Raw genomic sequence first — 9,631 nt, 5'->3', positions numbered from 1 at the left:
GGGGGGGGGGGGTTTGGGATTTTCTCTACTGTTTCAAATATCAACGTAATGACGTACTGTTGGTTTTTGTGGCACGAACAGGCATGTAACTCTTGTTTTTTTTTTATCATCTTTTCAGATACATTTCATGAGGTGAGAAGCAAACGGGAGAGAAAGAAAGAGGTAGATGTTTCCTCTTTGTTTTGAACCTGTTCTCTTTAGTTCAAGTGTTGACCTGAGTTCTTCTGTTTTGTTAAGCATGATTTGTGAATTCACCTAAAAACTCTATAGAATTTCTGTGTATCACTTCCACTAGTAGATTACATTATCTTATTCTCTTATTCCTATGTGTATCCCTGTTGCAGAATTTAGTACTAAATACACAAGCAAGGAGCAGGACTGGACGGAGAAACTTTGCTTCAAGTTATACAGGTCATTGTAGTTTATGCTCTCTTACTTCTAAACTTCTGTACTATATTTCCTTCCTTTGGTTTAAGCTCTTTGTTGTTGATTTGCAGATTCCAGCAATGGAAGAAGTGCAGCTTTTAAAAAGCAGAGTGGAGCTAATCACATAAAAGGAGGTTCTGGAACTGTTTTGTCTGCTCCCAACAATGCAACAACCGACACAAAATCTTCTTCTATGAAGTATTCATACTTATCCTGTCTATGTCTTTAATATCCTTTCTGTACTTGGCTTTCCTAAAGCATTGTATTCTTTGCAGGTCCCCTAACCCTATAATTTCTCCAAGTGGAATCAGTAACCATAAGATTCAAGAGGCTTCCATCTCCCCTGTGAACAAGGGAGTCACAGAGGAACAGCCTCTCTCCAAGTCTACTTCTTCTTCTTCTGAGGATGTTGTTGAGCCGGATAAGTCTAAAGCAAGTACTGTACCAGTGGCTGTATCCGATTCTGTTGTAAAAAACGACACTCAATATACTCTAGATGGAACTTCTCAGATCTCACAGCAATCATCTATGATTGTCACTTCTAATTGCAGCCAGTCAGAGCAAGGTATAGTTGCTCTTTATCTATGTAGCACTATGTTCATTCTGTATTCTTCTAGATAAGTTGTGAATGATGCAGATTGTTTCCTGAGTTTAGTTACTACCTCTTATTTGATTTGACCTATGGTTTTTTTGGAACAGTCGGTAAAGGTGAAGCTGCAGCCAATAAAGGCAAGAGTCAATCGGTTCTCGAGTCCGGTGTTGGTGAGCGGTCGCATGTAACATTTCCTGTCCACCTTCAGGTTGCCAAAATGCTTGAAAATGGTCTAACATTTGGGAGTTTCGATTCCAATTTTGTGAAAGAGGCATCTTCTGACAATTGTACTATTGGGTGTGATGACTCCAATATCGAGTCTTCTCATGGGACAGCAACTAGGTTGGTACTGATTATAACTTTCAAGTTAATCTTACGGTTTTGCTTGCTGTATTCTCCTGAGTTGCTTTAACTGTCTCAGATGAGTGAGTTTCTGATATGACAATGAAATGGGGTGTTTCAATACCATGATTTGGTTTGCAGGAAAGATATATCAACTATTCCTCAAGATGAGGATCATGAGATTTTAAATTCAGCATCTGAGACTGAGCTATCATTGCAGTCAGATCAAACCCGTCACCCTGTAGAAGGTTCGGAAGGAGATAAACCACTCACAGACACTCATCAGGTTGGTTATGTTCAAGAATCCCCATACAGTGTCTTTTTTTGCTTTTTGCCTGAATATTTAAATACAAGCTTAATCACTGTCTTTTATATTTTGTTGGTAATTGCAGGCCCCAAATTGTGATGCTCAACCTATCTCCTATCCTGATCAGTACTCCATAGCAGCCTATCAACAGGCAATGCACCTTTTTAGGCAACAATTCCCTCTAAATTTGTTCCCTTACGGTCCCTATCTTCCACCCTTTTATATGCCGCATCCATACATTCACCAGTTCGTGAGCCCAAACGGGTACCAACAACAGTCTTACTTACCGCCGCCTGGAGATGATGCTTCACCACCTTCAGGGGTTAAACTCCCTCTCACTCACATCAAGTCAGGAAGCGACATTGGAAACTCCCCACCTACCACAATTCCATCCCCATATGATTTGTACGCCTTCAACCACTTCCCATCAGCAGCCACTGTAACCTCTACCAACAAAGAAGAAAAGAAGGAAAACATTAACTCAAATGGACCACTGGTTAGTTTGTCTCTGCCTCCTCCCTTCTGTCATTGCATATTATGCTATACTTCTTCTAACAGGGCTTATTGTATATATTGGCTGAGTAGAGTCTAGCCAATCTGCAGGCCAGTCCCATGTACAACTTACCCTTTCAAGGTCAACCATTAGCTTTCCCGACCATGCAAGCTGGGTTTACGGGAATATACCAACAATCACAGCCTATTATGGCGCCTCTTACTATATCTGCGAGGACTGAACCCATAGGACCCTCACATATTACGAATCAGCAACCTCAAGCTGCACTAACAAATCCGGGGAACAACTACTAGGTCAAGGAGAATTACTAGAAAGATGCATATTCAGATTGGTAAGAGATGTTCAAGTCTGGATTTTTGAGTGATTTTGTGTAAATACTTAGGATACATCATCCCCCAAGAAGAAATTAGTGTGTGGGCAATTTGAAGAGGAGGGGTCAAGAGAATTGGTGCCGTTAGTTTTCTTGTTTTTGTGAGAACCACAAACAAAGTCTAAAGGAACTCGTTTATCTGTAATTCTTTTGAATTTCACAATACAGACAAGTGATCAGTTTATATGATTAAGTGGAGCATTTCATACGTGGCCCAATGTGATCTTCAATAAGTAAACCAATTAGATAAATGTAAATTATTTTAACCTACCTCATCAGTAATGAGTAATGTGATATTGATTTGATTTCATTTTCTCCTTGTGCAAGTCAACACATGCATAATTAAAGGAACTCAAATTCATTCATACAAAGACATTGAAAGAATGTGGTCTACCAAACTAACACCCTGATAAACAGAGAGAAAAAGAGAACACAAAAAGCAAGAAAGTTTCAGGTTTGACACAGTTGATCAACACACTTCTTCCGTTATATAACACAACCCTACATTCAGATCAATTTTCTTGTGTTACAAGAAGAAGAAAACCATGGAGATCAGAAGAACAACAGAAGAAGTTGAAGAGAATCATGTAATGCAGATTACAGGAACCAATGGCATAGTTCACAACATGGAGTTCATGCCCCAAGCTTACCTCAGAAACCAATACTCATCTGAGATTGACATTGATGAAGATTTCGTTTCCTCTTATCCTCTTGAAGACGCCCCTCTTCCCATCTTTCTCAAGGTTTCTCTTTCTCTCTCGGTTTCGATTTCTTTCTTTGAGACAAAGCTCATTGGTTTCACCTCTTTTCTTAACCTGCAGTTTGAAGATGTTGAGTATAGGGTGAGAAACAGCAAGGCAAGCTCAACAAACCTGGTGAAAACAATGGTGTCAAAGGTGGTAACACATACGAATCCGGATCCAGATGGGTACAAGCACATTCTAAAAGGCATAACAGGAAGCACGGGTCCTGGTGAGATCCTTGCGCTAATGGGTCCTTCGGGTAGTGGCAAGACAACTCTCTTGAAGATAATGGGAGGAAGATTGACAGATTATGTTAAGGGGAAGCTTACCTATAATGACATTCCTTACAGTCCATCTGTTAAGAGGAGGTTAGATAGAACCCTGAGTTGGATACTTCTCCTACCTAAATATTATTATGCACTAATCTTTTATTATTCTCCAGAATTGGTTTCGTGACACAAGATGATGTTCTGTTTCCACAACTTACTGTGGAAGAAACCTTAGCATTCGCTGCGTTTTTAAGACTTCCAAGTAGCATGAGCAAGGATCAGAAATACGCCAAAATAGAGATGATCATTAAAGAACTCGGCCTTGAAAGGTACACTTGGAATTAGCTAGAATAATCCAACTTCTAGTGAGTGAGAACTCGTATACTTTGTGCTTGATGATGTCCAGACACATTTCTTGTAAACACTAAACTAAATTTTTATTGAAACAAAAAAAACATGAAAGATGCCGTCGCACAAGAGTTGGAGGGGGTTTTGTCAAAGGAATATCAGGTGGAGAAAGAAAAAGAGCGAGTGTAGCATACGAGATTTTGGTAGATCCTTCTCTGTTGCTTCTAGACGAGCCAACTTCTGGACTTGACTCCACTTCTGCCACAAAACTTCTTCATATTCTGCAAGGAGTAGCTAAGGTATCAGCCTTTCTTTTACAATGCAAATAGATTACTACTAAGGTACTTATGTTTTTGAAAGATACGGGAGAATAAGAACCAATATGTCTTTTGCAGGCAGGAAGGACCGTCATCACGACAATTCACCAACCATCAAGCAGAATGTTTCACATGTTCGACAAGCTCTTACTGATATCAGAAGGCCACCCTGCCTTCTACGGCAAAGCCAGAGAATCTATGGAGTATTTCGCATCTCTGAGAATCTTACCTGAAATTGCAATGAACCCAGCAGAGTTCTTGCTAGACTTGGCAACGGGACAAGTGTCAGACATTAGTTTACCGGAAGAGCTATTGGCTGCCAAAACCGCACAGCCTGATTCCGAGGAAGTACTAGTGAAAGTAAGGATCACATTACGAATGTATTAAGAGTTATCATGGGACTCAATCCTAATGTTGTGATTTTGCAGTACTTGCAACAAAGGTACAAGACAGACTTGGAGCCAAAAGAGAAGGAAGAAAACCATAGAAATAAAAAGGCCCCAGAGCATCTTCAAGTAGCAATCCAAGTGAAGAAGGACTGGACGCTTTCATGGTGGGATCAGTTCTTGATTATTTCCAGAAGAACATTCAGAGAGCGGCGTAGAGATTACTTTGATAAGCTAAGGCTAGTTCAATCACTTGGCGTGGCCGTTGTGTTGGGTCTTCTCTGGTGGAAATCAAAGACAGACACAGAGGCGCACCTTAGAGACCAAGTAATGAATGAAACTACATAATTTTTGTGATTATACCATAGTTATAAGCCTACTAACTATGTGGTAAGCTTGTACTGCAGGTTGGTTTGATGTTCTATATTTGCATCTTCTGGACATCTTCATCCCTATTTGGAGCAGTATATGTGTTCCCCTTCGAGAAGATCTACCTGGTGAAAGAAAGAAAAGCAGACATGTACAGACTTAGTGTGTATTACGTATGCAGTACACTATGTGATATGGTGGCACACGTTTTATACCCAACATTCTTCATGATCATCGTCTACTTCATGGCTGGGTTCAATAGGACAATCCCCTGCTTCATTTTCACCGTGTTAACAATACTACTGATAGCCATAACTAGCCAAGTAAGCAGAGAAAAGATCGAGAACTTGTCTCTTTTTTCGAACTTAAAACATGTTTTTTTTTCTCCAATGTAACTGTAGGGTGCAGGAGAGTTCTTGGGAGCTTCAGTACTGAGCATTAAGAGAGCTGGTATGATCGCCTCTTTGGTACTAATGCTATTTCTTCTAACAGGAGGTTACTATGTTCAGGTACCAAAACTAATAACTTGGAATATGGATTATTCTTTTTAGTGAACCATAATAACAAGCTGGTTAATAACTGTTTACGCTCAAACAGAAAGTGATGCACTTTTGAACTCGAAATGCAGCACATACCCAAATTCATGCAGTGGTTGAAGTACTTGTCATTCATGCACTACGGCTTCAGGCTGCTTCTGAAAGTTCAATACTCAGCGGATCAACTTTTCGAATGTGGGAGCAAAGGCGGCTGCAGGACACTGCAAAGCTCATCATCCTTTGACACAGTCAACTTGAATGGCGGCTTACAAGAACTGTGGGTTCTGCTAGCCATGGCATTCGGCTACCGTCTCTGTGCATACTTCTGCCTTCGCAAGAAAATAAGCATTTGCCATCTTTGATAACAAGATGTAAACCAGAAAATGACAAAAGAAGTTCATACAGCTATTTCCAATTTTGAAGTCTCGTGGTTTGAGTGATGAAAGATGACTAAACTAGAAACAGCGGGGGCCGAAATTATCTGAAACGGTCTTAAATTAGATTATACTGTCATTCTCACGTTCAGTGTTAACATGATAATCAATATTCAGGAGAGAAAAGAGTGGCTAAACCTTCATCAATTCTTATTTGAAGCTTGTCATAAGACATCAAAGCCTTTTTGATCACATTTATATGCCTCTCTTCCCCTTGCGAACCTTCTCCATCTGAATCTATATGATTTCTTACTTGTCTGGTTCTTCTACGACTGCACCCGGTTCAAGTACAAATGCTTTCACCTTTTTGGCAGCAAGTCACTGCAAGCTTTAAGCCAAATTGACAAAATGAAAATGCAGTGCTTCTTTGCCCAAATTTTGTCTTTAAATTCGGTCGTCAAATCAGCATATATAGATCAATATATGTTCCAGTATCATTAGATCAATAATATAAACACCGCAAGAAACATCATCACCTACTACATTATGATGATTTTTAAGCTGGAAGGGGATTGCATAACACTACGTTAACCACTATAGACTCATTCCCCAGCTTTAACAACCTTTTGCTTCTTCCATTTATAAGCAGCATCAATAATCTTAAGATTCGTCGTATGTGATTCTTCTGGGAACAAATAATCAATGTATTCTTCATACCTGCCAAAGATTCAAACAAATGTTTTTAACATTAAGCTTTAGCATTCGAATCTCACATTTCAAAGATAAAAGATAAACAAATCGGTGAATTATATATATGCAATGCTTACTCTGTAGAGCCGTCTTCGCCACTGGTCGGCTTTCTCTTCTTGAGCTTCTTAGGGAGTTTTGATTGAACGACACTAACATCCCCAAGCTTACCAAATCCCGTCTCCATGTTAAGCCAATCCTCCAAAAGCGTAGCACGCTCTTCTTTAAGCTCTGGTGTGAAGTCTTTGTAGTATGTGTTGGCTCTATCAAAGATCGCTGAGTAGAAGAAAAAAAAAACAGTCAAAACTTGTCACAAGGAATCATCAAAATTCATAATATAATATGCAGCTTTAAACCTCTAGCACGTCTGATGCAGTCTTTTTTGCATTCAATAGCATCTTCTTCTTCTTCTTCCTCGTCTTCTTTGTGTTCCGCAGCAGAAGCTTCAAACTTTGCAAAGCTAATCCACACCTTGCAATGCTTTGTACGGTCCAAGAGTCGCTCATATAACACACGTGTCCTCTCTAGTTCCCCTTCTGATATCCCAAAATCAATGTACGTCTGCCACAAATAATATAGAGAATTTAATGACCCAATCGGCTCCAAAATCTGAGAAACTTTCAATTCTTTGGATGCTTTCGAATGAAAAAATATACCTTCCATAGCAGCTCGGGCATGTCTAAAGCAGGCTGAGATATTGCAAGTTCGAAGATAGCTCTAGCTCGTTCTGTTTCAGCAAGAGACATCTCAAACTCAGCATAGTTTCTCCAAGCATAGCAATTCTCAGGAGACCATTCAAGATAACGCTCGTATATTTTTCTACATCTATCTATGTTTCCCAACCGGAGTTCGATCTCAATGTATTTCTTGAATATCTGTTTTGCAGAAAAACAAAATCACACCAGTAAGTAAAAGATGAGCAATAATGTAGACCATTTCCAAATTAACCGTCGTCAGGCTTACCTTATTCTTTGGAGCTTTCCCAATCGCATTTCCTAATAACTGCCGTGCACCCGTGAGATTCAATTGCCTGATTTCATATTGTGCAGCGAGCAACCATATTTTGGCAAAAAAAAATTTGGTGTGGGGGATAAGCTTGAGGCATTCTCTGTAATGTAAACAGTTAGTCTAATGCTCCATGAGTGAAACGTAGATGAATGTAACTTCAAAATTTTCAGAATACCTGTAAACATCTCGGGTACGCTCCACATCTTCGGTCACATTCTTCATACAAAGCATAATTAATCCTACACCAATTAGTCACATCAGTGTCAGTGGTTGAGAAAACCGCAGAACCATGTAACGACAAAAGAAAAACAACAAAAGCTTTCCACAGAATGCAAGAATCTGATTTAGTAGGTTTATTTAGTGACCTTAATGTGCTAAACGATCGACAAAGATGATAGAACTAATAGCGGTCTAAGACAGCCAAACCCAAAAACAGTAAAGTTACACAAAACTAAACTTAACCTTCTTATGCAAACAACGATCAACATGAGAAGTTATTACCCAAATCTGTAAAGGATATAGATAGAAAAAGAAAAACTCACCAAAGATATATGTATCTTTGCCAGTATCGTTTCTCTTGGGCAGGTGGAACATTAGCAATAGCCCTCTCATAGGTTTCTCTTATCCTATCCTTGTTCTTTAGAGTCTCCTCTAACCTAATGTAATCAAACCACAAATCATAGTTCAAAGGGCTCTTCCTCAGTTCATCTTCATACTGAAACTTCGTATTGCCAACAATGGCGTCCTCAATCCCTTCCTTATCACCATATCGTTTCTCAAACGCCACAAACTTACTGTACAAAGTTTCAGCTCTTCCTTTGGGAATACGATCAAGAGCAAACTTGTAGATGAGCCTAGCCCGTTCTACTTCCTTGCATCGTTCTTCAAATTCAGCAAACTCCACAAAGAGAATCTCAGCTTCTTCTTCATCGTATGCAAGCTCCTTCTCGGCGCGTTCGAAGACTTTCCTAGCAAGCTCAACTTGACCACGCTTCATCTCAAACTTTGCATATCGGATATAAGCAGAAACATTCGGATGACAAAGAACAAATCTCTGGTAGATTGACCTAGCACGCTCGATTTCACCATACCTAAGTTCGAATTTAATAAAGCAGAGCCAAGCTTTTTGATCCGGTGACCAATTCATCCACCGCTCGAAGATATCTCTAGCTCCGGCGATATTGCCAAGTTTCTCTTCCATGTAGACATACTTATTCCAAAGCTGGTCCACTCGAGGGAGGATCGTAACAGCACGATCCCAAACGTTCCTCGCAAAGTCGACAAACTGGTTCTTCATCTCAAACTCGGCGTACTTGACCCAGAGCGTCTGGTTTTTGTAATCTCCTGCTTCTAAGGCTCGTTCCCACACGCTACGAGCACGTGCGTAATCCATCTGCGATTCTTCCCACTGCGCATACCTGACCCAAATTTGGGTGTTACATCTCCCCCGACGGATCTGGTCCTCGAAATCCTTCCGACGACGGAGTCTATAGTTGGAAAGTTCAGCTGAATCATTAATTGCCTGCATAGGCTGACGGATTTCAGCATCTTGCCTCTCTAGGGTTCATGTACCCTAGTTTACGGTCGGAATCTTCGCCGGAGAGCATGACGATCGCGTTTTAGTTTTGGAAAATAGGGAAATGGGATTTTTGAACACAAAAATATAATGGCTTGTTAATGGGCCTGAATACGTAAAATTCAGAGAAATTTTAAAAAGACCAAAGGCCCAATAGAGAAAGACAAGTCAATAATGACCTTGGCGCTGATCGAGAGCATTAAGCGAAGAAAGTGCGTGGGAGGATGGATCAATGTCAAAGGAGTGCACAAGCTCTGGAGTCTGGAGCTTGTCTTCGTTGCTGCTATCGGGTACTAGTTTCCTTGTCAATCAACAATAATGTGAGCAATTTAAATATTTAATAGTGTTAGACGGCCAGACATTTCTATGCCAGTTTCTATGTCATATAAAGTTATACTGCTTTTTTC

At 40.1% G+C, this 9,631-nt stretch overlaps 2 protein-coding genes and 1 pseudogene across 2 annotated transcripts in view; 2 read left to right on the top strand and 1 right to left on the bottom strand.

Annotated features, from left to right (window-relative positions):
- The window catches only part of LOC104765097 (GBF-interacting protein 1), a 3,495-nt gene extending 736 nt beyond the window's left edge, over positions 1 to 2,759 (top strand). Inside the window, exons 2-9 of the mRNA XM_010488769.1 lie at positions 119 to 162; positions 345 to 411; positions 498 to 624; positions 702 to 991; positions 1,126 to 1,360; positions 1,502 to 1,646; positions 1,753 to 2,163; positions 2,253 to 2,759. Coding sequence (XP_010487071.1) covers positions 119 to 162; positions 345 to 411; positions 498 to 624; positions 702 to 991; positions 1,126 to 1,360; positions 1,502 to 1,646; positions 1,753 to 2,163; positions 2,253 to 2,474 — 1,541 coding nt within the window. The 3' untranslated portion in view covers positions 2,475 to 2,759. The remainder of the gene's footprint in view (positions 1 to 118; positions 163 to 344; positions 412 to 497; positions 625 to 701; positions 992 to 1,125; positions 1,361 to 1,501; positions 1,647 to 1,752; positions 2,164 to 2,252) is intronic.
- LOC104765096 (ABC transporter G family member 26-like) lies at positions 2,946 to 6,145 on the top strand. The gene is made up of 9 exons (XM_010488767.2): positions 2,946 to 3,294; positions 3,373 to 3,662; positions 3,737 to 3,892; positions 4,027 to 4,210; positions 4,307 to 4,588; positions 4,657 to 4,941; positions 5,022 to 5,306; positions 5,385 to 5,492; positions 5,612 to 6,145. Exons 1-9 carry the CDS (start codon positions 3,097 to 3,099, stop codon positions 5,879 to 5,881), a joined length of 2,058 nt encoding a protein of 685 aa, XP_010487069.1. The 5' UTR covers positions 2,946 to 3,096; the 3' UTR covers positions 5,882 to 6,145.
- Positions 6,301 to 9,209, bottom strand: LOC104765095 (annotated as a pseudogene).

This window comes from Camelina sativa, chromosome 19, assembly GCF_000633955.1.
Source record: "Camelina sativa cultivar DH55 chromosome 19, Cs, whole genome shotgun sequence".
Lineage (NCBI taxonomy): Eukaryota > Viridiplantae > Streptophyta > Magnoliopsida > Brassicales > Brassicaceae > Camelina > Camelina sativa.
The sequence above is the reverse complement of the archived record's forward strand: the minus strand, read 5'-3'. Positions and strand labels throughout refer to the sequence as shown.